The 27,675-nt window shown below is 52.0% G+C and overlaps 2 protein-coding genes across 5 annotated transcripts; one reads left to right on the top strand and one right to left on the bottom strand.

Moving 5' to 3' along the window:
• The first annotated feature begins 1,155 nt into the window (after positions 1 to 1,155).
• Pmm1 (phosphomannomutase 1) lies at positions 1,156 to 10,980 on the top strand. 4 transcript variants are annotated; one of them, XR_875301.3, is made up of 9 exons: positions 1,187 to 1,371; positions 4,176 to 4,293; positions 5,648 to 5,724; positions 5,826 to 5,917; positions 6,338 to 6,437; positions 7,636 to 7,714; positions 9,286 to 9,361; positions 10,047 to 10,162; positions 10,474 to 10,980. XR_875301.3 is itself a non-coding variant. In NM_013872.4 (8 exons), exons 1-8 carry the CDS (start codon positions 1,285 to 1,287, stop codon positions 10,594 to 10,596), a joined length of 789 nt encoding a protein of 262 aa, NP_038900.1. In that variant the 5' UTR covers positions 1,156 to 1,284; the 3' UTR covers positions 10,597 to 10,980. The 4 variants fall into 4 exon arrangements, 3 of the variants coding, with proteins under 3 accessions (NP_038900.1, NP_001268969.1, NP_001268970.1); NM_013872.4 differs by lacking the exon at positions 7,636 to 7,714 and having other exon boundaries at positions 1,156 to 1,371; NM_001282040.1 differs by lacking the exons at positions 5,648 to 5,724; positions 7,636 to 7,714 and having other exon boundaries at positions 1,156 to 1,371; positions 4,176 to 4,190.
• Positions 10,981 to 11,144: 164 nt separating this feature from the next.
• Positions 11,145 to 25,327, bottom strand: Csdc2 (cold shock domain containing C2, RNA binding). The gene is made up of 4 exons (NM_145473.3): positions 25,099 to 25,327; positions 15,154 to 15,455; positions 13,390 to 13,512; positions 11,145 to 12,980 (listed from the first exon to the last, which is right to left on the bottom strand). The coding sequence occupies exons 2-4, from the start codon at positions 15,330 to 15,332 to the stop codon at positions 12,818 to 12,820; spliced, it is 465 nt and encodes a 154-aa protein (NP_663448.2). The 5' UTR covers positions 15,333 to 15,455; positions 25,099 to 25,327; the 3' UTR covers positions 11,145 to 12,817.
• Between the last annotated feature and the right edge of the window lie 2,348 nt (positions 25,328 to 27,675).

Genomic DNA, 27,675 nt, shown 5'->3' with positions numbered 1-27,675 from the left:
CTCCCTCTCATGTTCCCACTCCATTTCCCCAATAAACCTTGCCCTAGATCTGTTCCTGGCATGATGTCTTTTTTTTTTTTTTTTTGGTTTTGGTTTTTTAGAGACAGGGTTTCTCTGTGTAGTCCTGGCTGTCCTGGAACTCACTTTGTAGACCAGGCTGGCCTCGAAATCAGAAATCCGCCTGCCTCTGCCTCCTGAGTGCTGATATTAAAGGCGTGCTCCACTTATTACTCTTACTGAGGACCTGAGTTCAATTCTCAGCACCCATACTGGGCAGCTTACAACTGCTTGTACCTCCAGAACTAGGAATCTGAAGCTTTCTTCTGGCCTCCTGCAGAGGATCAGGGATTTGACACCCAGCACCTACAAGGAAGCTCACAACTGTGGGTAATTCCAGGTCCAGAGGATCTGACACTCACTTCCATCCTGACTTAGGTGGGCTCCTGCATGTACTTAGTGCACATCACCCCAGGCACACACGACAAAATAACACAACAAAAAAGACTCGCATAAAAGCTTACAAGTTAGAGATTTATGGCATATTGGCCCTTAGTAGGTTACTTTTGATTGGAAAAAAAAAAAAAGCAACAAACATTTCTCACAGTAGGTAAAAGCCATCATGGGATATTTTTCTCTTTTCTTCCTTCTCTCTCTCCCCCTCCCTTTTTTTGTTGTTTGTTTTGTTTTAAAAAATAGGGTCTTATCCAAGGCTGTCAAGGCTACAAAGGGAAACTCTTGTTTTGAAAAAACAAAACAAAACAGAGTATGTAGCCCTGGCTGGCCCGGAACTTGTTTTGTAGATAAGGGCCTCTGCCTCAGAAGGGCTGGATCACAGGTGAGCCAGCACGCCGGGTTCTCCCTGAGACTTCAAGCTCAAGATGACAAGGCAATACCTTCGTCCTACTAACCTTGGGAATCACAAGCAGAAGGCTCTGAGTCCCGCCCTTGCCCCCCAACCCCCCCCCCCCCCCACCGTAGGGAGCGCCCTGAGATCAACCTCAACCCGCTGGCCCGACACTGTCTTCCGGTTCAACCCCTTTTCCCGCCGGTTCCTATCTCCGTCGGGTACGAGGACTCTGACCCCGCCTACTGCCACGCCCCTCAATCCTAGGTGCCTGTACTCTTCTTTCGGCGCCGCAGGCCCCGCCCCCTCGCGGGAGGGCCGATGGCCACTGCTCCTCCCCGTGCTGCGCAGCTGGCCCCGCCCCGGCCCCGCCCGGCCTCTGTCGCACGCGACCCTGGCGGTGGCTGCAGCGACAGCGCTTGGCGCGCGGAGCTACAGCCATGGCAGTCGCCGTCGAGGGCGCCCGCAGGAAAGAGCGCATCCTCTGCCTGTTTGACGTGGACGGGACCCTCACGCCAGCTCGCCAGGTAAGGGCCTCGAGGTTCCAAAGCTCCCGCCCAGAGTCACGCCGGCATCCGTGACCCAGCGTGAAGCCGTCACTGCCATGTCAACGCAGACACCTGCGCGACCCTGTCGGAAACGTGGAGTGCAGTGGTACCGGCTCCTGTCACCGAGGAGATGGGACCCAGGCCCTCTCGGCCTTCCAGGCCTCAGCGCTCCCCGCGCGGGTTGGCATCCACGTTCCTGCCGGGAGCGCAGATGCTGTATCCAGCCTCCGGGAGGAGCGTCTATGGGCGATAGGGCGGGTATCCCCAGTTCCAGGCTTGCACAGGCCCAGGCTGGGCTCTGGGGTGGTCTTACCCCATTTTAGCCCTAGGATGCACAACTAGTCCGTCCTCAAGCTAGCGTGAGAACGCGGCGTTCCAGGCAGAGCTCCGTGCGCTTCTAAGCCCACGGTCGCCCTCTACTGAGGGCAAGGAAGATCTCTGAGTCTTTGCACTCTGGCGTCCATAGGCCTAAAACTGGGTTTAGCTCCTTAAGCCTCTTAGGATGTTTGTTTACCTTCCACCTGGAGTTGGAGGGAAAGAGAGCTGCTTTTCTGATGAGTTTTGGTTTTTGTTATTGGTATCCTTTTGGTTCCACCCATGTGAAGGTGAAAGGCCCCAGGGCTAGTCTGTTTACAATAGAAGCACTGTAAAAAATGGGAGTGCATTCTCCTGTCTGCACTTTATAGTTCACCCTCCAGTCTTTAGCCATACCTAGTTTTTCTCCCTTCGAGTCATCCTGGGTCGTTCTCACCCATCCTTCTACCTTTGGGATCACCGGGATGATCAGAGCAGAAATGGGGGTGGGGGGCCGAGCTACTGGGCAGAAGCCCGTGTGAACCTAAGTCTTAGCTTCCTGGTAGGCCTTCCACTCTCCAGAAGGAATCGGGCATCTTTCTTTCCATCCAGCAGAGGTGGATCAGGAAGATGCAGGATTGGAAAGGAGGTGGTCTAGCCTAGGCATGCCTGATCCTTGTGCTGCACTGACTTGGCAAGGCCTGAACAAGAACCGCCTGTCAATTTGTCTACTACTAGACAGACTTAATGCTTACTAGAAAAGCTTAATGCTTTTTTTTTTCTTCTTCTTTTTTCTTGTTTTGGTTTTTTTGAGACAGGGTTTCTCTGTATAGCCCTGGCTGCCCTGGAACTCACTCTGTAGACCAGGCTGGCCTCGAACTCAGAAATCTGCCTGCCTCTGCCTCCCAAGTGCTGGGATTAAAAGCATCCGCCACCACTGCCCTGCAGTTTAATGCTTTCCAAAGCTAATTTTTAATTATACATGTAAGTAATGAAAACTTTAAAGGCTAAAGACCACTTCGAACCTCGCCAGTATCCCAGGCCCAGCCCCCATCCTCGAGGTAGTATACTGGAGCCCCTTTATCTCAATTGCTTTGCCCACAGCACATACTAGACATGATTTTGTGAGGCTCTGTTTCTGACTTGGCATTATCCTGCTTATGGTATCCTGCAAGTTCCTTTAGACCATAAACAGCATGCTTTAAGACCTTGCCCCGTTGGAAGCACAGATCTGGCTTTATCTGTGCCCTGGTCTGGTAATGTTTCCAAGGAAGTATGTGTCACTGTCTGGCAGATAAGCATAAGAGTTGCTTGCAGCCAGTATTTCACTATTACAAACCATACCCCAAGGAGCAGAGAAGCTGAAATGCTAGTGGACAGGGGATGGACATGAGAGGTGTCAGTAGATGTTGCCAAATACTTTCAAAACAGTTGCACCAACTTATGTTTTTGTGGGGGCCAGAGTTCCCGTTTCTTCTCTCCCCTTGTCGCTAGCTAGCTAGAGTCTCTGATATCTGAATATATGGAAGTTTGAATTCCGATTCACTTGTTCAAATTTCCTTGGTGGAGAATCCTTTTATACTTTGGGCACGTTATTTCATTTAATGGCTACTGTGGTCCCCTTAAAGTGGCTCCTGGTGTGGCAGACATGTTGTAAAACGGGAAATGGGGCACAGAAAGGCAGAGCCCTCTGCTTAAGGCCTCTTGCTCAGATACATGAGCCAGAGCTAAGCAGGTAGAACTTCTGAGGTCTCTTTGCCTTGGGCAAGTGAAGAATCTTTTATTTGAAAGATTTGCTACCAGAGATGTTTGCAGGTTTGGATGTTTTTCACATACTGAGCATGTGCGTAATGAGTTGTTATTAGGCATCAGGAGCCACCCGGACACACAAAATCTGTTTGTGTTTTAAATCTCTTTTTTTAAAAAAATGATGTATTTATTTATTTTATGATTATAAGTACACTATTGCTGTCTTCAGACACACCAGACAGAAGAGGGCATCAGACCCCATTACAGATGGTTGTGAATCACTATGTGGTTGCTGGGAATTGAACTCAGGACCTCTGGAAGAGCAGTCAGGGCTCTTAACCACTGAGCCATCTCTCCAGCCCTGAAGTCAGGTTGTTAAACCTCAAGGCAGGTTCCTCCACTCACCAAGCCCGCTCATTGAACCTCATATGTGTTTTTTATGTTGTTTACATACCTTTTGTTTCCAACCCAAGACCACAGGCACTTTAGACATGTGCCCAACCCTATTTAGCGCATTTCTGGGTTTCTACGACAGACACATCACTTGAGGTCACCTGTGAATTCTCTATCTTGGGCATTACTTTTGTGCTCAAACAGTTGTGCATTTTGCATTTCTGATGTTTTAATTAGGGGGTGCTCAGATTCAGGTAGGAGGGCTCCCTAATTCTGAGCACTAAGTCAAATAGAGGTCTCCGACTTTTTGATAACCGGGCCCTTCTGTCCTTCCTGCCTCACCACAGAAAATTGACCCTGAGGTATCGGCCTTCCTGCAGAAGCTACGAAGCAGGGTACAGATCGGCGTGGTGGGTGGCTCTGACTACTCTAAGATCGCCGAGCAGCTGGGAGAGGGGGATGAAGGTAGGCATGGCAACGTCTTTTCCTGTTGGAGTTGGGGTGGGGTGGCTCCACCCTGAACAGTTACTGAGTCCCTGACAGTAGCCAGGGACCTTGCTAGATTCTGGAGAAACAGCTAGAAGTGGAGCAGTTAGCATCCTGCCATTAGACGATGCACATTTTAATATCTCCCTGCTGAGACTCGACTGGCCTCCATTTATGTATCTGTTATTTTAGTTTCTTTGTCGTTACTGACCGCATGGTTAACAGTGTCTGTGGCTTGTTGAGAATGGCCATGTATCAGTCCTATGGTCTTTAGGGGAGACATGATTGACTCATGTGTGTGTATGTGCCTACATTTGGAGGTCAGAGGAAAGCTTGCAAGAATCAGTTTTCTCCTTCCATATGGGCCCCAAGGATCAAACTCATGTTTTCGGTCTTGGTGGCAAGCGCCTTTATCCTCTGAGCCATCTCACCAGCTCTGTTTATTGGTTTTGGAGACAGAGTCCCACTGTGGAGCCTTGGCTGGCCTGGCGCTCCGTATGTAGACTCTGTTGGTTTTGGATGGACAGCGCTCCTCCTGCCTTTGTCTTCCGAGTATAGGCATGATCACCACGCTCAGCTTTTTGTTTTGAGACAGAGCTGTGCATTATTGTATTACAAGCTGAGGCTGACTTTGAGCTCACAGCCATCCTCCTGCTTCAGCCTATTGAGTCTTGACGGTATACGTATGCACCGACACATCAAGTACTTATTTTAATGGTGAAAATGGAACATCAAAGTAATCTGGAAACCCTAGTGTCATCTCAGGGTCAGGAAGGCGCCCCCTCAAGCTAGAAGCTTCCTTGAGTTTTCCCTTCTCTCCTTGTTTAGTCGCTACAAGTCCTACCTCTCTCTATTTCCATCTACCCACACCTCCCTTTCTACTACACACCATAGCCCCAGTGATACCATCTGTCACCCAGACATTCCGCAGGGCGTCCAAACTGTGCTCCCTAACTCCCAGCTGATTCTTGTAGCACCCAGAGCTAGAGACTGCTGTGCACTCTCAGTGGGTAAAGAGTCTGAGAAAGGAGCCTGGAGTCTCCATGCAGGAGGGCTGTGGGTGCAGGGTGGAAATGGCGCCCTCTTCTGGACATTCCTGGGAAGTCTTCCAGAAGGGGGCGCTGGATCTTGGAGGATGAGCAGAGGGGACCCCGGAGCCAGGTCTACCTAAGCAATGGCCTAGAGGAATGGCTGGCTGATGTGGGAGCAAGCAAAGGCGCACAGGGAAAGGATGCCAGAAAAGCCGGTTTAGAGCGGAACAGATGGCAGTGCTTGTGCTGGGGTGACAGTGGCTTCTTGTCTCATGCTCTTTCTTTCTCTCCTGGGCCCCAAGTCATTGAGAAGTTTGACTACGTGTTTGCTGAGAATGGGACAGTGCAGTATAAACACGGACGGCTACTCTCCAAACAGGTCAGTGCCCCCAAGGCTTGGCTGGGGCGCCCCACTTTTCCACACTGGGGTCCTGCCGACTTGTGTGTGCCACAGTTCGAGCCTTGTGTTCTGTACAACAGACGATCCAGAACCACCTGGGGGAGGAGCTCCTGCAGGACTTGATCAACTTCTGCCTTAGCTACATGGCCCTGCTCAGACTGCCCAAGAAGCGGTGAGGCCCCCAGACCTGGGCTTGAGGGAAGAGAGTGCAAGTTTTGGATTTTTAATTTTTGCAACTGGGGCTTAGAAGTCAGGACCTCACCCATGCTAGGCAAGTTTTCTGCCTCTGAGCCACACCCCTACACCAGGACCCTAACTCATGGCTGGGTGGATTCTCTTTTTTGTGTTTTTTTTTTTTTTTTTTTTTCCCAAGATGGGGTTTCTCTGTGTAGCCCTGACTGTCCTGGTTGGCCTTGAACTCGGAGATCTGCTTGCCTCCAGAGTGCTGGGGTTAAAGGAGTGTTCCAGCACCACCCAGCAAATAGGTGGATTCTTATACCCTGTGAGGTCTAGGGAGACTATATAGGACAGGTTTTGAAGTCTTCTCCCCGAGCCTTCTTGCTGTCTCACCCCTTTTCTTCGTCACCCGTAGTGGGACCTTCATTGAGTTCCGGAATGGCATGCTGAACGTCTCGCCCATTGGCCGCAGCTGCACCCTGGAGGAGAGGATCGAGTTCTCGGAACTGGACAAGGTGCCGTTTGCCGGGCAGCTGTAGACCCTGTCACTCGGCCACTCTGAGCTTTGCTTTCTCGTCAGTAAAGTGGGTTTGGAGGAGGAGTTTTTGGTTCCGACTTGGACACCTACTGTGTGTCATTTCTCTTTCTGTCACTGCTGATCTGCTTTCCTGGTGTCTGTGCCACCAGCCCCTGGTGACCCAAGCTATGGTCATATTACGATTGCACATTGCTATTCACACCAGATCCAACAACTCTAGGCTCCCATCTGCCCATCTACACAGAACACCTTTTCTTCTTCAGATGACCCAAGGCCCTTCCTTTGTTCTATGTCCCCTCTGCTTCCAGTGTGCCTTTGAGAACGTTTAAAACACATCTGCCTTCTAAATCCAGTCCTTCTGCAGCTCCTAGTGCTGGCTGGAGCCTCTCAGCCTCTCCATCAGCCCTGAGGCATCTCTCTGCTCTCTTCGATTCTCTCTCCAGTCTCTCTAGTCTTCTGTCTACACCAAATTTTTTTTCCTATCTCTTTAGAATTATTTATTTTATTTATATGAGTACATTGAAGCTATCTTCAGACACACCAGAAGAGGGCATCAGATCCCATTACAGATGGTTGTGAGCTACCATGTGGTTGCTGGGAATTGAACTCACGACCTGGAAGAGCAGTCATTGCTCTTAACCGCTGAGCCATCTCTCCAGACCCCAAGTTCTCTTAAACGCCGGCTTTTGTTGCATCTTGTTGGCGTTCACCCAGGTTGCCCTTGAACTTGTGATCTCCCTCAGCAGTTCAAATGCTGGGGTCACAAGTGTATGCCACCTTATCCATCTTACCCAGCCCCTCCCTGAACATTGCCCTGCATTTAGCTCACACCCCTGACCGTCACCCTTTCAGGGGTGGTGAGGTCTTCCATCCACACTTCTGTGTGTACATCCCTGTTCTCACCCTGACTCCGCTGGTTGCTCTTTCCTTACCCCCCATTGCAGCCACGGCTTCTGCTCATTCTGCAGATGGCAGTTTCCCACTTCAGCACTGGGCTCTCTGCCTGAAGCATACCGCTAGACCAGGCTTGCCCTCTTCTCCACCCTGGCTTCAATGTCCTGTGCGGAGATCCAAGGCACTGGGATGGATCCAGTGCCCTTGTCTATGCTCAGCAAGTACCTTATTGCCGACCCACAACACCGCCCACCCCAAGAAACCCTTTCTTTTTGAAACAGTGTCTTCTTGGTGTGCAGCCCAGACTGGCCTCAGCGTCACTGTGTCGCCGTGCCAGCTTCCTGTTTGCGGCTCTTATAGGTGTGTCCCGCTGTGCCTACCTGCCATGAAATGCTTTCGGATGAATGAACAGGTGTATTATTCTCATGCCACTGATGTGGAAACCAAGGCTCAGAGAAGTGACTCATCCAGGATCACTTACTGGGCTGGTTGCAAAATGTAGCTTTGATTTGGCTGCCTGCCTGGTCTCTGGGGTTTCCCTGAAGGTGGGCTGGCCATGATAATGTCACCTGCACAGTGTACAGAGACGCCTGTAGTAGGCGGTGGACACAGGAATAAGGGACTTTTCCTGCTGTAGTTAAAGTTGGTCATTGGAGCCGGGCAGTGGTGGCGCATGCCTTTAATCCCAGCACTTGGGAGGCAGAGGCAAGAGGATTTCTGAGTTCCAGGCCAGCCTGGTCTACAGAGTGAGTTCCAGGACAGCCAGGGATACACAGAGAAACCCTGCCTCAAAAAAAAAACAAAAAAAGTTGGTCATTGACAACCTCCCAGCCAGGTGTCCCCTTCTCAGGTCCCTAGGTTCCCGATCCCAGCTCTCCGTCCTGTTCAGCCAGTGGGATCGGAAATGCAGCCTTACTGACCAGATGGAGATCAGATGAGGCTGGCCTGAGGCAGAGATAGGGAGGATGGGAAACTGAGGCTGCCATCCCCTAACCCTTGCCTTGGCCTCAGCTCCTTCCTTTGTCTCTGGTTCTCTCTCACCCCTTCAGGGATTGAGATGTGTGGGTGCACCAGTGAACTGTGACCCTGTGCGTGCTTAAACTCCTTCAGACTCCGGGGATAGGTAGGACGCCTCCTTAAGATGAGGGCCCTAGCCGGGCAGTGGTGGCACACACCTTTAATCCCAGCACTTGGGAGGCAGAGGCAGGTAGATTTCTGAGTTCGAGGCCAGCCTGGTCTATAGAGTGAGTTCCAGGACAGCCAGGGCTACACAGAGAAACCCTGTCTCAAAAAACAAAACAAACAAACAAGATGAGGGCCCTGTCTTGATCAGCTCAGGGTCAACATGATGGACATGTTAGGGCCGGACGTCACGCATTCACTGCCCAGTCACCAGAATCTGATAGTGGGAGAGGTGCAGCCCCCAGCCCTGGGCTCTTGAGCACCCACAGTGCTCTCCCCGAGGTACCCACCTGCTAGGAAGGCAAGATCGAGGCCAGCAAGGAGCTCGCGTCTCTCAGCTCCGGTTTTTCCTTGAGGGAGAAGCAGACAGTGACCGCTAACCACTTCTCTATCATGTAGTTTTGACACTGGGCTCAGAGAGTTCAGGTAACTTGCCTAGGGCCACACAGTTAAACAGTATCCTCAGCAGGCCTAGAACCCAGTTAGCCTGTAGATTTATCTCGGCGCGGGTCCTGCCTGACCTGACTCCCATGCCCTCCCACCTTTTCTTTGCCTCCAAACCCCACTGACCAGGGTCACTGATTTCTGGATCTAGGCTTCAGCACTGCTGCTGAGGCGAGGTGAACTCCTGTTTCCTCATCTGAAACGTTGGGGCCATGTTTACCCAGAAGCCCAGGGGGCTGAGGGGTTACGGGCCTGGTGTACCAATAGAAGGCCCTCTGATCCAGTGTGCTCCCTTCCCTTTCCAGAAGGAGAAGATCCGGGAGAAGTTTGTGGAAGCCTTGAAGACAGAGTTTGCTGGCAAGGGGCTGCGGTTCTCCCGAGGTACGCCTTTCCTGCGGTGGGCTCAGGCATAGGCAGGGGACACGATTTATCCGTGCCTGCTTTGCCCACCTTGTTCAGTGAGGCCCCTAGTGGTGAATTGTCCCCACTCTCCCTGAGCCCAGTCCAACTGGCCAGGTGAAACTCAAAGGCTCTGAGGCTCCTGGGGCATCTGGTATCCCAGCTGCCATCTCGGCTTGTTCCCCAGTAGCCAGAGGGGAGGACAGATGCCATGGTCACTTAGAGCCTACAGTGTGTCACCTGCTGCTCACAGCCCCCTGTGTAGTTCCACTGTGGCTTGTGTCCCCCCCTCAGTGTCATTGTGGGTCTCCCTGGCCATGTCTACCTTTCTACCTTTGCTTGCTCTTGCCTGTTTCCTGCCTGCGTGAGACAGTACAGGTCAGTCCTCAGTGGCTCTCGGGATTGTATAATGAACAGAGTACCTTAGAGATGGCCGTGGTACCACGTCTATAATCCCAGCACTTGAGAGCTGACAGGCAGTTAGGGGGAAGCAGGACAGGAATTCAGGGCTATCCTTGGTTTCATTAGAAGTCCAAAGCCAAACTGGATACAGGAAACCCTGTCTCAAAAATAGAGAGTGCTTTTCCCAGGTTAGCCCGGTGAGCCTTCCTGCTGCCAGCCTTGCCTGTCCCTCCCAGGTCTTTGTCACAACCCTCACCTTCCACAGGAGGCATGATAAGCTTCGATGTCTTCCCCGAGGGCTGGGATAAGCGCTACTGCCTGGACAGCCTGGATGAAGACAGCTTTGACATCATCCACTTCTTTGGAAATGAGACCAGTCCTGTGAGTGTGGCCCTGCCCCGTCCCCCTCAACCCAACACCTGAGGTCTAGGCCAGGACACATGGCAACAGAAAACAGTCACCGTTCCCACTCTACAGTTAGGAAGATTGGGGCTCAAAGAAGGCCAGACACTTATACCGTATCATACAGCAAGTCAGGACAGGTCTGACAAGTCATCCTGGCAGGTCTAAGGAGAGGGTTTGTAGGAGCCCGTATGGAAAGGGTGGCTCTTGGGCCCCCCAGGCCTGGGCTCCTGCCTTGTAGACATCACCTAAGATCTTCCACATCTTCTCTTTTTTTCCTCTGAGTGCAGGGCGGGAATGACTTTGAGATCTATGCGGACCCCCGGACTGTCGGCCATAGCGTGGTCTCCCCTCAGGACACTGTACAGCGATGCCGTGAGCTCTTCTTCCCAGAGACAGCCCACGAGGCGTGACTGGGCCCACAGCTGAGCACTGGGACCTTCAAAGAGCTCTGACCAGGCCTGAAGATAGAACCATTGGGTGCCACGGTTCCCATCCCACTGGCCCAACACGTAGCATCCTGTGGGGGCACTGCAGGGTCACCCACACAGGACCAACGTCTGTGTGGGAACTGTCCCCAGCCAGGTGGCTCCTGACGAGACGCATACCTGCTCTCTACCCTGATGGTCCTGGCCTCTGATGCTGCTGGTTTTGGGGACAGAACAGGTCTCACCACAGGGTGGCATGGGAGTTGTGCTATGGAGCCTGCTGGCCACAGACTGACAAGGGACAGAATGGCAGAGAAGGGGCATTACTTAAAGGACTCTGTCACAGATATTAAAGTTCCCAAGACAAGGTGTGGTGTTTGCTCTGTCTGAAGACAGGATGGTTCCTGTCACATGTTAAGGCCCCCGCTTTGAGGCTTGCCCCAGGACATCTATGATTCACTGAACCACCAGACATGGACCATATGTTGTGTCCTTCCTCAGCCCCTTCCACAAGAACACTCAAGACAGGCAGCTCAGGGGCAGGGTGGGTCACAGTTGAGTTTATTGCCAGTGTCAGGAGGGATGGGGAATCCGTGGCTGGGGTCTGAGTGGGGAAGTTTCTGACTTGGCGCTGCAGGGCCCAAGAGTAGGGAGGAGGTCTGTTGTCCCTATCATTCGGGGAGCCTCAAGGTGATGACTGCTAAGGACCTGCTCACAACAGAGGGCTGATGGCCCTGGGGTTCCTTGTCAAAGGATCCGCCTGTGTCTTTATTAACACAGTTCTGGGTTACAGGCTTGCTGGAGATTTGAACTCTGGTCCTCAAGGTTGCTGAGGACTGGTCTCCAGGGATAGGCTTTGCTGGAGAAGCCTAGCTCACAGTGGGGTATCAGACAGGTCCTTCCCAGGATGGAGGACTGGCCAGCACTTGTTAGCAGCTCTAGGCTGCTGGGCCGTGTGCAAAGGGTACTAGGACAAGTTGGGGTGCAAATGCCCCAAATGACTACCCTGTGGTCCTGGAATGCCTACAAGGCTACCTCGCAACCACTGACCCCTTCACCCTGGCTATCTGTGCTCACATTTTACTTCTGGGCTGGGTCTCATAAAGGTCACTATTGTGCCAGGCCCTTCCTGAGCCTGTGACCTCACTTATCCTCTGGTTAAGTAACTGGCTCTCTAGAAGGGACACAGCTCCAAAGGGACTCCAGGGAAGAGGGACAGTCACACTTGGGGACAAGAGAGATAAGAGCCACCTCAGCTGCTGACCTGTCAGGGGCTTATGAGAGCCATTGCATAGCTCTGGGAAGAGGATCTCATGGGGGGTGGGAGGGGCAAAGCCAGTGGTCTCCCTGGCTGAGGACCGATCCTTTGGGTGCCTGGACCTGGCCTTGCCTGAGGTGACATGTCAGTCCATCGCTGCATCCTCAGCTGCTGTCATGGCCAGCAATGGGCCAGAGCATTCGTGAGGTTTGAGCATCCCGGGTAGAAGAGCAAGCTGGAGGGAAACCCTATCCCCGCCTCACCTCAGGGAGTGAGTGAGCTTGGCTTCCTCAGCTCCGTGGGGTTCAAAGATCATCTGACAGCTGAGGAGAGAGGACTGGCCTACATAACAGGAGTGCTAAAGTTCCCTCCTGCTTGCAGCCATGTTCTCAGGGCACCAAACAGGCGGGGACAGGAAGATGAACTGGGCAGGTTATGGCAGGGATTGGCCAGGAACCTCCACGTTTTGCCCTCTTCCTCCCTAAAGGAGACCCCTACAAAGTACTCAGAGGCCTGGCTTGTGAGAGGAAGGGCCCAGGCTGTGGTACATAACCCAGGTCCAGCACAGGAGACAGGAACACAAGCAGACAGGCCTGGGTACCGGAGACAGCAGTAAGGAACAGGCTCACAGGAGAGGGGTCCCCCTGGGTTCTCAAGAACATGACACAGACCCACAGAGACTCAGTGTATAGATAGTGGGCAAGAGGGCGAGAAGGTGTGTGTACGTGGCAGAGTTGGGAGGAAGGAGAAACACGCCTTGGTAGCTGCACTCCGTCCAACCCTAGGCCGGATCATACAAGTCACGGGTCACAGGTGGAAGCACACATTCACAGCCACAAGCACAGACAGACAGGCGGACAAACAAGCACACCCAAGGGCTGGGTCAGCAGCACAGTGGGGGCACAGGCTGGCTGCTGCCTGCCTCCTCGTGGGGATACCCCCACCTGCCTAGGATCCCACAACCTGGCCAGACCATGTCTCGTGGGGGGTGTGGGGAGCCAACTGGGTGAGCACCACCTCCACAGCCTGAAACTTCTGGTTCTTGGGGGGGATGGGACAAATCTTGTAGGTCACCTCGTCTCCTTCCACAGGCACGTACTCCCCCTCGATGCTGGTGGACAGAACAGGAAGAGTCAGTTTGACATCAGACCAGGCCCCAGGTAGCTTCCAGCCTTGCTAGCCCAGAGACCCTCCACCACCTCTCTACTCAGCTGTGGTTTTTCTAGGCCACGAAAGGGGAATCTGGATAGTCCTTCCCTCTGAGGGGACAGAGAAGCAGGGCTGGCTCTTTCAGGACTTCCTGTGGCCTTAGCCTAGAGCCCCAGAGCCACAGCAGTGATCATCAGGGTTCTGTGATAATGGTTATCAGCTGATCCCTGCCTGACCCCAGCTCACTGCTCCCAGCATCCCTCCGCAGGGATAGTCAGCAGGAACCAGCACCTCAGCAGTTAGGGGAGGGCCAAGGGAGACGGAACACTGGGCAGGGCCTGGCCCAAAACAGGGAAGTAGAGGGAACTCACTCAGAAACATGCACGAAGATGTCCTCGGAGCCATTCTCAGGCGTGATGAAGCCGTGGCCCTGGGAGCGGGAGAACTGCTTACAGACGCCCTTGAACACGGGGCCGGCCGAGGCTCGAGCTGTCCTGGGGATAGGGAGGACGGATTGGAGCTGGGGCCTCCAAAGCCATTCCCAGGCCCCCAACAATACTGCCATTGGATAGATAACAAAGAGTGGGGCCCAAAGAGGGACGACATCCTGCCCAGTGTCTCTCAGCGTGGTACAAAGGTATCCCCTGGTTCCTTGTCCGTGTCCCCCTAAATAGCACCCTCCATCCAGATGTTTAGCTTAAATGGATTCCACTTGGAAGACTTCTGAGTGGGACTAGGGGTGTAGCCCAGTGGTGGACGGCTGGCCTGCCACGTGTAAGGCTCGGGCTCCATCCTCAGCACCAAAAACCTCAACAAAAACCAAGAGGCACCTCGCCATCTCCCATGGCAGCTCCAAGCACCACAGGCCACTGTCCCCAGGGACTGCTTACTAAGCATCTGCTCCAGCCTTGTCTCTCAGACAGGGGTCATTGTACACTTGCTATCCAGATTCGTAGTAGTAACAGAAGCCTCTTAGCCGGGCACGACTGTGCCTGCCTGCAAACCCCAGCAGAATCACCTGCAACTCAAGGTCAGCCTGGCCTACAGAGCAAAACCCTAGCTCTGTAAAACACAGAGGTGATGAGCTGGCTCAGGGGCTAGGGGTAGGCTTAAAATGCACTTATTGCCAAACCTGAACACCTGAGCTTGAAGCCCAGAACCCACTCCTCAGAAGTTGTTCCCTGACCTCCACACACAGACTGTGGCATGTACACACATACACACACACACACACACACACACACACACACCATCAATAATGTCAATAATAAATGTAAGACCTTTTGGCTCCCACAAATCCATCCCATCTGACCTCAGGCACCTCCCCAGAGGCCCAAGGAGCCAGAGTCCACCAGGCTGCCTTGAAGGTTAACTCTCGTTCCACATCCCACACTCTTTTTGTTATTTTAAGATGGTCTCACTATGTATCTCTGGGCTCCAAGTCCCTTCTTCATCTGGTGCATCTTCTTCTTCTTCTTCTTTTTTTAAAGATTTATTTATTTTATATGAGTACACTGTAGCTATCCAGATACACCAGAAGAGGGCATCGGATGCCATTATAGATGGTTGTGAGCCACCATGTGGGTGCTGGGAACTGAACTCAGGACCTCTGGAAGAGCAGTCAGTGCTCTCACCCACTCTCTCCAGCTCCTTCATCTGGAGCATCTTCAGACTCAGGTAGGATATCCTAATTTACTGCACCCCAGGCTGTCCTTCCTTCCCTAGTATTCAAAACACCTGGGAGGGCTGGAGAGATGGCTCAGCCGTTAAGAGCACTGACTGTTCCTCCAAAGGTCCTGAGTTCAAATCCTAGCGACCACATGGTGGCTCACAGAGATCCGATGCCTTCTTCAGGTGTGTCTGAAGACAGCCACTTGTACTCATCTAAGTAAAATAAATAAATCTAAAAAGAATAAATAAATAAATAAAATAAAACACCTGTGAATTGCAGCTACAGTCAAGAGCTCAGGAAGTGTTAAGTCTCAAAGCCAGGGACAAATGGCCAAGGTGCCTATTGAACACTAAGTCTTTGTGGGTTGAAGGACTGAGTGGGTGACCACTGATGTCACTGGAAGGCCACACAGCTTCCTGGGAGGATGCACAGGCTGGGACCTAGGGGAGGGGAAGGGACTCACGCTGAGTATGTCCTGGTCCGCTTGGTAGGCAGAGGGCTGGGCAGGTCCCGAGGAGCAATGCCACCACCACGTTCCCAGATCCTACTGCCCTCCCTGTGGAAGGGGAACGTGGGCCAGACGGGGGATTTGGGGGAGTGGAGGGGTGGCACCACTGGCGGTAATGTAGACTCTGATGTCATGGTGGAGCCAGCAGGAGAGCCTGATGGGCTCTGGAGCTCGGGGGCCGGTGAAGGACTCTGGGGTCCTTTCGGGCAGGGCCTGGCCTCGCCCTGCTCACCGGCCTCGCCAGCTATGGACTCCGTCTATAAGAGAAGAGACAAACCCAGTTAATCCCAGCCAGGGAACAGCTCTGGGACACAAGTTGAAAGGACAGTTTGAAGCCAGCCACTCCCGAAGACACTCACGGTCCCACCCTGCCTCGGTATCCTCACCAGAAAAACAAACTAATCACACAGTTTAGCATGTAGGAGGCTTTAGCTTTAATCCCCAGCAACAAAACAAAGGACTGTCGGAATGTTTGTTTGCGGAGCTAATGCCACCTTAAAACCAGGCGTGAGCACACTGTGGTGGCGCACACCTTTGATCCCAGGGCTTGAAAGACAGAGGCAGGGGGATCTCTGTGAGTTCGAGGCCAGCATGGTCTACAGAACTAGTTCTAAGAAAGCCAAGGCTACTCACACAGAGACCCTGTAACAAAACAAAACAAAAACAAAGAGAAAAAAGAAAACACACGTGTGTGCGCACATACACACACACACACACACACACACCAGGTTTCACAGTGAGGCCTGTAATAATCCCAGCACTCCAGAGGTAGAGGGAGAAGAACTGGAAGTTCAAGGACTCCTGGATTCCAGAGGAAGTTTGAGGCCTCATGGCAAGACAAACCAGAACCTGCTTTTGAACCCCTAAGTTCTTCCAGCTTGCAGTTCATTTTTATAAGCCAGGGGTCTGGGGACAGGACGAGTGACAGCCAAGATAGCAGCAGCACAGCATCAGAGTTTTTACCTACAATTTGGCGACCTCCCAACAGTGCACACAAGACAGAAGCGCGGGTTCTACTGGCTGACTGTTCTCAGCATTCTTTCCCGACTTTGATGTCATTTCCAGCTCTGTACTATGGGTGGCATGGTTCTTGTTTTATAGGAAGCTTGCCTTGAGGCCCAAACGCCATCCAATATGCCCCAAACCAGGAGCAGGAAGCACACGGTGAGCTCTTGGGAATGTGTTCATGTTCTATTTTTCCTTAACCCAGTTTCTGCCTCTCAAAATGAGGTTGAAGGGCTGGGGAATGTGTCTCAGTGGGAGAGCACTTACTTAGCACACTCGAAGCCTGGGGGTCTATCCCCATCAAGCAGGGTGGGGTGGAGGTAGCGGAACAGCTGATCGGTAATTCCCTGGGAAGGGGGTATCTGCTGAGGGTTGATAGACAGCTGGAACCCACGAACATCAACAGATACCAACCTCATTGCTCTGGCTAGTGTTTTTCTTTTCCTTTTTTTTTTTTTTAATTGTAAGTAATTTCATTGTCTTCCATTGTATACTTTAGGGTCTGGCACCCAGAAGACCTTGAGAAGATGTGCCTCTCCTGAGGGAAAGATTGTTATTCACCTGTTATGCCCTACGCCCACTTCCTCAAGAACTTCGGAGTCCCAGAGCCTAAGAGAGATCGCTAGAAACTGGGAGAGACAGGTAGTCCCGAAGACTTGGGGGGACTCCAGAACCAGGAGACCCTCAGTTCTGCCACTACGAGCTGCTGACCTTGGGTAGCACTTTAACTGGTCTCAGTTTCCTCATCTGTGCAATGGGATGAACACACCCTGACTTGCCCTCTCACAGGTCATTATGAAGCTTGGCTGAGCCTGTAATAGGAAGGTCCTTCCTTAGACCCTAGTCACAAAGGAGCAGGGGACAGTTCCCATTTTCCCACACCCTTACTCCCTCACTGCCTCATCATTTAGAACGTTTATTTTCTGCGTTTCTGCGATGGATTCAACTATTGCTGAGCTGTATCCCTAGCTCTTCAGCCCCTCCTCTCCTTTTTAACAGCGTCTCGCTATGTCGCCTTGGCTGTCCTAGAATTCTCTGTGTAGACCAGGCTGGTTTCTAACTCACAGAGATCTATCTGCCTGCCTCTGCTTCCAGAGTGCTGGGATTAAAGATGGGCACCACCACGGCCATTTTGCTGTTGTTGTTTTGTTTTGTTTCTTTTTGGTTTGTTGAGACAGGGTTTCTCTGTGTAGCCCTGGCTATCCTGGAACTGGCTCTGTAGACCAGGCTGGCCTCAAACTCAGGTGCGCCGGTCCTACTTCTCTAGTACTGGGTATAGGTAAATGTCAACTGGCTTTTTTTGTTTGTTTGTTTTTTGGTCTTGAGACAGGGTTTCTCTGTGTAGCCCTGGCTGTCCTGGAACTCACTTTGTAGACCAGGCTGGCTCGAATTCAGAAATCCACCTGTCTCTGCCTCCCAAGTGCCGGCTTTTTTTTTTTTTAGAGAAGTTCTTACTATATTCACCAGGATGGTTCACCTACTCTCCCTCCCCAGTACTCTAGATTGAACCCAGGGCCTCACCCATGCCAGGACAAGACTCTACCACTGAGATGCATCCCCACATCCCACCCACCCTTCTGCAGTGAGCTCTCATAGAACCAAGGCCTCACGTTTTCTTAGGAAATGCTTTCCCACACCATACTCTGTGCCCCTCGACAGGAAAACAACCAAACCAGAAGCTTCAGGGGAGATTGCAAGCTCAAAGCCAGTCTGGGTTACAGAGAAAAAAAGAACCACTGTCATAAAACAAAACTCAAACCTTAAAGAAATAATAAGACAGGGAGGAAGGAGCTGGTGAGATGGCTCAGTAGGTAAGAGCACTGACTGCTCTTCCAAAGGTCCTGAGTTCAAATCCTAGCAACCACATGGTGGCTCACAACCATCTGTAATGGGATCTGATGCCCTCTTCTGGTGTGTCTGAAGAGAGCAACAGTGTACTTACATAAATCTTTAAAAGGGAGAGAGAGAGAGAGAGGAGCTGGCGGAAGAGTGATTTTTTTTTTCCTGGTGCTAGGCATGGTAGCCAGCTAGACAAATTCTCTACCACGGAGCTCCACCAGGGATCCCAAACATATGTGACTTGCATCTCAATAAAACTGTTGCCAAAGATAAGGCTGGCACCAAAGTCCCCGGGGTGATCCAGCCTGGGAAGCGCTGGTTCCAGTCCTTGTTTCCTTGCCTCTTCTTTCCCTGGGAACCAGGGCCATTGAACCTCCATACTGCAGTATCCTAAGGCCTAGTGTCAGTCAGGGGGCGAGAGGGGAGGGGCCACAGTGGTTACCAAGGAGACGCAGGGGCTGCCCCACCAGTCAGATGATAGGGGCTGGGGGGGGAGGGGGGAGGTGGGCTACAAGCTAAGCTGCTAGCTGGAATAGGTCACAGCTGGGTGAGCTCTGAAAGTGACTCAGGGGCAGGGGCGGACCTAGGGAGCCACAGATGGGGCAGCCCCTTCCCTGGACTCTTCATCCTAAGTAAGGAGGGCAGGGGCTGGCTAGAGGCAGTTTTTACATCTGGAAGTGTCTCAAGCAGGCCTGGCCTCATCTCATCTTCCCCAGCTAGGGCGCTGAACGGGGACAAGAGGTCCTCCTTCCTCAAGGGTTCACTGAGGGTGGAAGTGTGTGAATGTGGCTGAGCCAGGCAGGTGCTGCAGTCCCGGGGGTCAGCTCCGTACACACAGAACTTCCCGACTGGACCAGTCCCCCCTCTAGTCTCCTCCCTCCTTCACCGGCTGCTCTTCCCTACCCCACAGCTCCTTTTTCTGGGCTCAATTCCTGCAGCATCCCGTAAAGGTTAGTGTTATTACCCTACTGTACAGACAAAAATGAGAGAGAGAGAGAGAGAGAGAGAGAGAGAGAGAGAGAGAGAGAGAGAGAGAGGAAGAAGAAGAAGAAAGAAGAAGAAGAAGAAGAAGGGGAAGGGGAAGGGGAAGGGGAAGGGGAAGGGGAAGGGGAAGGGGAAGGGGAAGGGGAAGGGGAAGGGGAAGGGGAGGGGAGGGGAGAGGCGCTCATCTTAGGCAGAATCTAACCAGGACAGACTGAACGAACCTGAGACCTCGAAGTGGTAGGTCAGGAGGCTTCTATCAGAGCCTGCGCTGGTATGGACACAGTCATTTTTGTTTATTTTTTGTTTGTTTGTTTTTTGGTTTTTGGTTTGTTTTCTTGCATATGAGTGTGTGTATGTGCGCGGGTGGGGGTGGGGGTGGGGGTGTGGAGGCCAAGGGCTCATGTTGAATGTCTTTCTCTAATCTTCTCCACTTTATCCTTCAAAACAGAGCCTTGCTCTCTCAGCCCAGAGCTCACAGACAGGCTAGCTTGGCTGACTTGACCGTGAACTTCAGGAATCCCTCTGCCTCCACCCTCCAGTGCTGAGTTACAAGGATCTGGTGCACCTGGCTGTTACACGGGTGTCAGGGATCAAGCTCAGGCCCCATGCTTGCGAGCACTTGCTATAGGCTCACTGCACTATCTCCCCAGTGCTGTGGCTTTTTACTTGGAATTGGGGGAGGGTCAGAGTCTCGCTATACAAGTTGTCCCTAAACTTCCTTTGTAACCCTAACTGGACTAGAGTTTTCAATCCCTCTGCCTCAGGCCCCCACATCCCAGGATTACAGGCCTGCTCCACAATGCCTAGCTGCTGTTACATTTTTTTTTATTTAAGATTTATTTTATTATTTTTAACTACACGTATATATGTGTTTGTGCATGTGTCCTGTATGAATGCAGATGCCCACAGAGATGCAGTTATAGGCAGTGGTGAGCCATACAACATGGGTGCTGGGAAAGGAACTCAGGTCCTCGGGAAGAGAAGTAGCCACCTTAATCTTTCAGCCACTTGCCCAGTGCCCCTCCCCTTTTCTTTTGTTTTTGTTTTTGTTTTTGTTTTTCGAGACAGGGTTTCTCTATAGCCCTGGCTGTCCTGGAACTCACTTTGTAGACCAGGCTGGCCTCGAACTCAGAAATCCACCTGCCTCTGCCTCCCCAGTGCTGGGATTAAAGGCGTGCGCCACCACACCCGGCCCCTCCCCTTTTCTTTTGCGACAACATTATATATAATCGAAATGTAATCCAAGCTGGCCTTAAACGAGGTTTGAATTTGTTTTCTTAAGATTTTAACTTTTTTGAGCCTGGAAGTTGGTGGCACACGCCTTTTTTTTTTTTTCTTTTAAACGTTTATTATTTTATTTACATGAGCACACTGTAGCTGCCTTCAGACACAGCAGAAGAGGGCATCAGCTTCCATTACAGATGTTTGTGAGCCACCACCATCTGGTTGCTGGGAATTGAACTCAGGACCTCTAGAAGAAGGTCTCGAACTCAGAAATTCGCCTGCCTCTGCCTCCCAAGTGCTGGGATTAAAGGTGTGTGCCACCACGCCCGGCAACAGTCAGTGCTCTTAACCTCTGAGCCATCTCTCCAGCAGCACACGCCTTTAATACCAGCACTCAGGAGGCAGAGGCAGGCAGATCTCTTTGCCTTTGAAACTAGCCTGGTCTACAGACCCACTTCCAGAACAGGCAGGGCTACCCAGAGAAACCCTGTCTTGAAAAACCAAAACCAACTAGCTAAATAAAAATACAGTATTTAAGTTTTCCTTACTTGTCTATCCATTTAGTGTGATCTTTTTAATATGCACACATGTGTGTAGTACCCACATTGGCCAGGAGAAGGCATCAGATCCCCCGGAGCTAGAATCACAGGTGATCCTAAGCCACCTGATGTGTGTGCTTGGAGGCACACTCTCATCTTCTGCAAGAGCAGCAAGCGCTTTGAATGGGTGAGCCATTGCTCCAGCAATGAACATGTAGTCAGATGGTCAAGGATGAGTTTCTGACCCCCTCCTCTGAGTACTGGGGTTGCAAGCCAGACCAACAATAACGATGTTCCCAGGTACTATTATTTCTTGGCCATGATTAGATTCTCTCTAGGACCAGAGAGGGACTGGAGCTGGAAAGGCTATGACAAAGCCCAGGGAGATGAGAACAAGAAAATATAGAGCAGGGCTCCAGCTCAGACCCTGTTTTCAGAATATTGATGCAGCAAAGAACAGAGAGAACCAAGGCTTTCCCTGTTTGGCTGCCAGCGCTATGCAAAAAGGCCTTTCAGGTTTCTCTCTTTTGTTTTACATTTGTTTATTTACTGATGGAGATGGAGGTTGCAGTTGCGGTGGGGGATGTTGGGCAGGAGACTGAGGCAGGTCTCAAGTAGCCAGTTATAGCCTTAAACCCCTCAACTCCTGCCTCCACCACCTGAGTGTTGGATTATAGGTGAGTCACATCGCACCCTGTTTCTGTGGTTCTGGAGATAACATGCAGACCCTCATACAAGCAGGGGAAGCAGTGCGAAACCCAGAACGTGAGCCACACACAGTGGCTCTGGCCTACTCTTCCCTGCATGTAAGCCAAACTGACAGACAGTGGTAGGGCCAGGCAAAGCCAAAACACCAGAATTGTTTGGAGATAACCCAAGGTGTGATACAGTGTCACAGGACCACAGCACTCAGGACTGTGAGTCAGCCCCGGTAATAGGTGACCAGAGCCAGCTGGGACTTGGCTCCAATTCTCAGATCCTCTCTCCTAAAAAAATGGGGTATACCTGGGTGGTGGTGGTGGTGCACGCCTTTAATCCCAGCACTCAGGAGGCAGAAGCAGGCAGATCTCTGTGAGTTCAAGGCCAGCATGGTCTACAGAGTGAGTTCCTGGACAGACAGGGCTACACAGAGAAACCCTGTCTCCAAAAACAAAAACAAAAACAAACCAAAAGACAAGAAAAAAGAGGGGCGGGGTTACAAGTGTTTATCTTATCAAAGAGAACCCCTTTAAATGTGGGTACCTCCATGAAAGCAAGAGGCTCCAGCAGCAGCACACTGTGACCTTGGATAAGTGGCCGCCATTCTCTGGGCTTCACCTCTATCTCTAGACACATAAATCATCAGGGTCCACATGATCCATGAAGGCCAGCCAGTCCAACTCACCTCTGAGATTATCAAAATACCCGCACAGGCTTACCCAAGGAGGTGATTCCCAACCCTGCCCTACAAAATCAACACATACACATACAACCAAAATAAACGGAGTGGCAAACACCAGGGCAATATACACAGGGAAGACAGCCTTGGACTAACAAGGTCCCCATCTGCTGTGGAGTATGAGACTGACTCGTTGGCCAGTCCTCGTTTGGCAAGTCCCTGCCACCCTCTTTGAGCTTAACCACCTGTCAGGCCCATTTGTGCCTCATAAGAACTCTAAACAGTAATTATCACCAGCGTACCCATTCTTCAGAGGAGTAAACTGAGGCCCAAGGGGGTTGAGGAGACTCGCTGAGGTCACCCGCCTGGTCTGGAAGCCCTCTTGAGCCCTGGGGAGGTCTGGAAGAGGGCTGTGTAGCCAAGGCAAGGAGAAAAAACCCTCAGTCCTCTGAACAAAACCTCCCACTACCGGCCTCCCCGGAGAACGATATACAGATCTGTAGAAGAACTGGGGAGCCAGGATTCGGGGTTCTATTTCTGGTGTTGTGCTGACTCAGACCATGACCTTGGGTGAATTACTCACCAGCTCTGTGAAGCTTAAAAACAACACCCCCAATAAAAGTGTTCCAGCTCCAAGTCCCATTATGGGGGTGCCACTAGGGAGGAATGGGTACAGTTTAAAAATAGAAAGACAGGGACCACAAGGAAGGTGGTGTGGAAGAGCTGAATGTCTCGGGCTTGTCGATGCTGAGTCCTGAGGAGGTGACAACCTTAGGACCACCAGACAGAAGTGGCACCTGCCTGCTTCCTCCCTCCCCAGGTTCCCAGACACGCCTTAGAATATACATCAGCTGCCCCTGCAGCTGGAGGTGACCTAATTAAAGCTGATTCCTTTCCCTCCAGTGTGTGTGTGTGTGTGTGTGTGTGTGTGTGTGTGTGTATGTGTGTGTGTGTGGGGGGGCTGTCCCAGCCAATACTAAAGATTAATTATTTAAGTGGCTCTTTACTCTCCTGCTCACAAGCCCAGGCAGCCCTGAGGCTCTGGTTATTAAGGCCTCTGGGCTTTCCTGGCATTAGTGGGGGAAGGGAAAGCCAGAAGACCCCGGGTCCCCAGGTCCTAGACAAGCTCCACCTCTCCCTGACCCTGTGAGCTTAAACAAGCCACCTTCCCCTTCTGGGTCCTCTGGAGAGAGGATCATACTGGCCAAAGTCACACAGTGGCCGAGTGGCAAGGTTCAGTGTGGTCTCAGAGTCCCTGGGCTTCCCAGGGTGTTAAGTCACCTTCTGCCTGGTGACTATCATATCTGAGGCAGGGGGATGTGTGCTGGCCACACCCTGGATTTCACTCCCTCACCTTGCTGTGCATTTCCCCCAAGCTGCCTATGCACAAGGCCCTGGGTTCTGGACACCAGGCTTGTGCCTGGTGATTGTGATTGGCTCAATTAGTCCAAGAGCACCCTCTGCTGGGCATCACCTGCACAAGGAGGGGGAACATAGGATGTGGGGCGGTGGGGGGCCACTCTGCCTTTGGATGGGCTGGCAAATATCCTTACTCCCCCATTTATCCATCCCTGTGGGTCCTTGAGGGCCACTAGGGAGCCCCCTCCCTAGCCAATAAGCATCTTCCAACCTTGTCCAGCCATCTTTCTCTAGGCCTGGGACAACTTGGCGTGTCCTCCTGGGACCCTTCGCCACTAGCTTCTGTTTGCACTAGTTTTGTCAAGGTGGGGCTGGAGAGACAAGGATAGGCAAATAGATGTTTTGGGAAAATGCAGTGTGGGGTAAGGACGGGAGGAGACACCCAGAACCTGGGCATTCATGTCCAGAGACCTCTGGGATGGAGTTGAATTTGGGAAAGAGCTCCCCCCAACCCCCACTCCCACCCTCCATCCCCACCTCCTCACTCCCATCCTTCCCAGGGAAAGGCCCTGACTGGATGGCATCTAAGCGAGCCAGTGCCAGGCTGTCGGAGAAGAGGGTGCCCACCTCCTACCAGGCACACTTCCTTCTCCCCTCCCCCAGCCCCAGCGGATGCAGCAGTTCACACTCTGGATTTATTATTGTTCTCAGTCCCGCTCTCCCTCCTCCCTGGGAAGCGCCTGCAGCCTGGCAGCCTGGCAGCCTGGCAGGAACCTGCTGTCTCCTTGTGGGTGCCAGCATGGTCCCTTATCTCCATTCAGTCTCCTTGTGCCAGGGTCAGACCACTTAGGGGCTTGATGCCAGCCAAGGCCAACCTGAGTCCTTGCATCCTACAGCAAGCAAGGGGTGTCCAGCAGCTGGTCTATCACCCCCTGTCCTACAGTGGGTTGCACCTAAGCAGAGGAGGAGGTCAGAGCTAGCCCAGCATGCGGGGGAGAGCAAAGACCCAGTGGGGTGGCATAAAGGCAAAAATAACACAGAGCCATCCCTCCAGCCAGTTGACACAATTATCTCTGCCACACTAGGGAAAAATAGAGTGAGGGAAGACAGCTGCTCTGGGTCCCTCTGCCTGCCCCAGGCGGTTCCTCCCCTCTGCTCTGGCCTCAAAACAGATTCCAGGGACAAAATCCAGCGGTGCTCCGGACTGGCCTTTTAGGGTCTGGAAGGAGTCCCGGCTTTCCCTCACCTAGTTCCCAGACCGGAGGCTGCGGCTTGGCAGGTAGCTGCTGTTACCTGCATCTCAACCCAGACGCGAGTCCCAGACACAGACATTCACACACATTCAGATGCGCGGGAGCCACTCCGCCTCAGCTCTTCTGGAGGGTCAAGGAGAGAGAAGGGAAGGGCGGTGGGCTCTACATCTCCCCCCGCATCCTCTAAGCAGAGCTGGGCTGGCTGATGTAGCGCTGCGACCTTTCCAACCTCAATCCACACATCCTTTCTTGGTACCATCAGCCCTCGGCCCCTGCCTCTGCCACAGTTTCCATCACCGGCTTCCTTCAGGTCCCTTACCTCGCCGTGGCAGCTGGGTCCAGGCACTGTCTCCTGTAGTGGGCAGCACCCGATCTCTCTGGACTGTGGAGCTGGCTCGCAGGGGTCACGTCTGGATAATGCACTCTCCGTGGCGTGTGTGTGTGTGTGTGTGTGTGTGTGTGTGTGTGGTGTGCAGGAGGCACCTCGGGCCCCTCACTCACTCACTCACTCACTCACACACGCCCTCCTGCTGACGTCAGGATGTGCTGGAGGGAGGGACTGGGATGGGAATTTGTACTCCTAGCTTAAAGGGACACTAAGCCATCTCTTCTCTGGCCCAGACACCACCTTGTGAGCCAGGCCAAGTGCTGGGTGAGTGGCTAAGCTGCGTCACTTTGAGCGTTACTGCTTCTTGTTTTGGAAAGTGGCTTTTATTGCTGGGCCAAGGTATAATTTGCTCTACCAGGTCAGGGTAGCTGCTGGGGAGTAAGAGGCAGGAAGAGCTAGAGACAGTGTGCATTCTTGGTGAGCGGGGTGCCAGGGAGTGTTTATGGTCAACGGGAGGGCCTGCAGGGTGGGAGGATGTATTCTGGAGAAAGGAGGCCAGAGAACAGAGGAGACCCTCTGGGAACAAGCCAGGTTCCTAGGGACTCCCAGACATTCCATTCCCTCTGCAGTCTGCAGCTGTGCTGAGCTCTGTCCCCTCAGATCATCTGAGATCTCCATTTGAAGAATGTGCTCAAATCTCTTTGGCACACATTAGGTCTTTGGGAGGGGCTGTGGAATCCAGGGGAAGAGAACTATAAAAGAATAATGAGTGTCTTTCTGTGTATGTTTCTTTCTTACACACACACACACACACACACACACACACACACACACACTCGCACACACATATACAGGGGGCAGTGGTGTCTGTGTGTCTGTGTGTCTGTGTGTACTTGTGGTTTAGGAGGCTTTTAGAAGTAAGGACTGACTCAGCAGATTCAGTCCAAGCAGTTTAGGTCTCTTCAGACAGTAAGACCTCAGCACACTCCCGCCCCCCAAAAAGCCGGGCAGTGGTGACACATGCCTTTAATCCCAGCACTAGGAGGCAGAGGCAGGCAGATTTCTGAGTTCGAGGCCAGCCTGGTCTACAGAGTGAGTTCCAGGACAGCCAGGGCTACACAGAGAAACCCTGTCTCGGAAAAACAAAAACAAAACAAAACAAAAAAGACCTCAGGCAAATCCCTAGGACCCCAGTGCTCCCCAAGAGGACAGTGCTCCCCAAGAGGACAGTGCTCCCCAAGAGGACAGTGCTCCCCAAGAGGACAGGTAAGGCTCAACCGTCTATGAGCTCAGGGCCAGGCTCCAGGAAACCTCTTCAAAGGGCTTCTCTGCCACCCCCCTGTCCCTCCTCAACCTCATCTTAGAGAGACATCTTCCCCAGGTGTCACTTTAGTACTACTGAGTCATGAGGAGGTGCCCTTTGTGCTGGCACAGACCTATAGGTCCCAGCCCTCAAGAGGATGAAACAAATAGATTTCAAGTTTGAGTCTACCTGGCTACCTAGAGAGGCAGTGTCTCAACAAACAAACAAACAAACAAACAGGAAAACAGACATGACAGGAGCTGGAGAGATGACTCAATGATTAAGAGCACTGGCTGCTCTTCCAGAGGGCCCAGGTTCAATTCCTAGCACCCACATGGCGACCCCCCAACTGTCTGTAACTCCAGTTCCAGGGAATCTAGCACTCTCACACAGATATAAATTCAGGCAACACACCAGTGAAACATGAAATAAATATAAGTAGGCAATTTTCAACAATTAGAAAGAAAATTAGACATGATGGGGGTAGACCTGTGATCCCAGCACCGAAGAGGCCAAAGATTGCTGTGAATTTGAGGTCAGCCTAGACTCTATGAGAAGACCCCAGTGTCCTAAAAACAAAACAAATCAAACAAACCAGTGCGCAGTAGTTACGCTGCTTTTCTGGGGAGCCTGCATGGGTCCCAGCTCCCACGTATGGCAAGTCCTAACTGCCTGCCACTCCAGCTCGAGAGGGTTCCAACTCACCTGCACATATGTGGCACGTTCTCACACAGACACACAGACATGATACACATAAACAAAAATCATTAAAAAAAAAAACAAAACTTGGAAAGACATCCACTGGAATGAAGGTAAAGGTATAGAGAAGAACGGTAAAACAAGTAAGGGAAAAACCCTAATGAGAATAGTTCAGATGGAACTCAATCTGTAGACCAGGCTGGCCTCGAACTCACAGAGATCTGCCTGCTTCTGTCTTCTGAGTGGTGGGAATGAAGGTTTGTGCTGCCACCACCTGGTGCTTTGACCATTTTTATGCATGTGACAGATCCGCTCATTTGTGTAGACCTTACTGTACTAGAGAGGAGAGGGAGGACACCAGGAAGAAGGATTTGCCTGTGTTAGTGACCTGGTTATAGGGCGTTGGGATCCAACACCACACATACCCACAAGCCCAGAAATGTTGTTGCTGTGGGTTTTTGTTTGTTTGTTTGTTTTATTTTTTAGACAGGGACACACTAGAGAGCCTTGGTTGGCCTGGAACTCATTCTGTAGACTTGGCTGGTCTTGAACTCACAGATGTGCCT

The sequence above is a fragment of the Mus musculus genome, chromosome 15, assembly GCF_000001635.26.
Source record: "Mus musculus strain C57BL/6J chromosome 15, GRCm38.p6 C57BL/6J".
Classification (NCBI taxonomy): Eukaryota; Metazoa; Chordata; class Mammalia; order Rodentia; family Muridae; genus Mus; species Mus musculus.
Note: the sequence above shows the minus strand (reverse complement) of the source record. Positions and strands in the feature narration are given on the sequence as shown.

Excerpts from the sequence above, each read along its gene's own strand:
- Csdc2 (NM_145473.3), bottom strand. The coding sequence starts at position 15,332 with ATGACATCAGAGTCTACATTACCGCCAGTGGTGCCACCCCTCCACTCC. Across the intron at positions 13,513-15,153 it reads CGGACCAGGACATACTCAGC|GACAGCTCGAGCCTCGGCCG; the intron begins GTGAGTCCCTTC and ends CCCTATCCCCAG. Across the intron at positions 12,981-13,389 it reads ATCTTCGTGCATGTTTCTGA|CATCGAGGGGGAGTACGTGC; the intron begins GTGAGTTCCCTC and ends TCTGTCCACCAG.
- Pmm1 (NM_013872.4), top strand. The coding sequence starts at position 1,285 with ATGGCAGTCGCCGTCGAGGGCGCCCGCAGGAAAGAGCGCATCCTCTGC. Across the intron at positions 1,372-4,175 it reads CCCTCACGCCAGCTCGCCAG|AAAATTGACCCTGAGGTATC; the intron begins GTAAGGGCCTCG and ends GCCTCACCACAG. Across the intron at positions 5,918-6,337 it reads CTCAGACTGCCCAAGAAGCG|TGGGACCTTCATTGAGTTCC; the intron begins GTGAGGCCCCCA and ends CGTCACCCGTAG.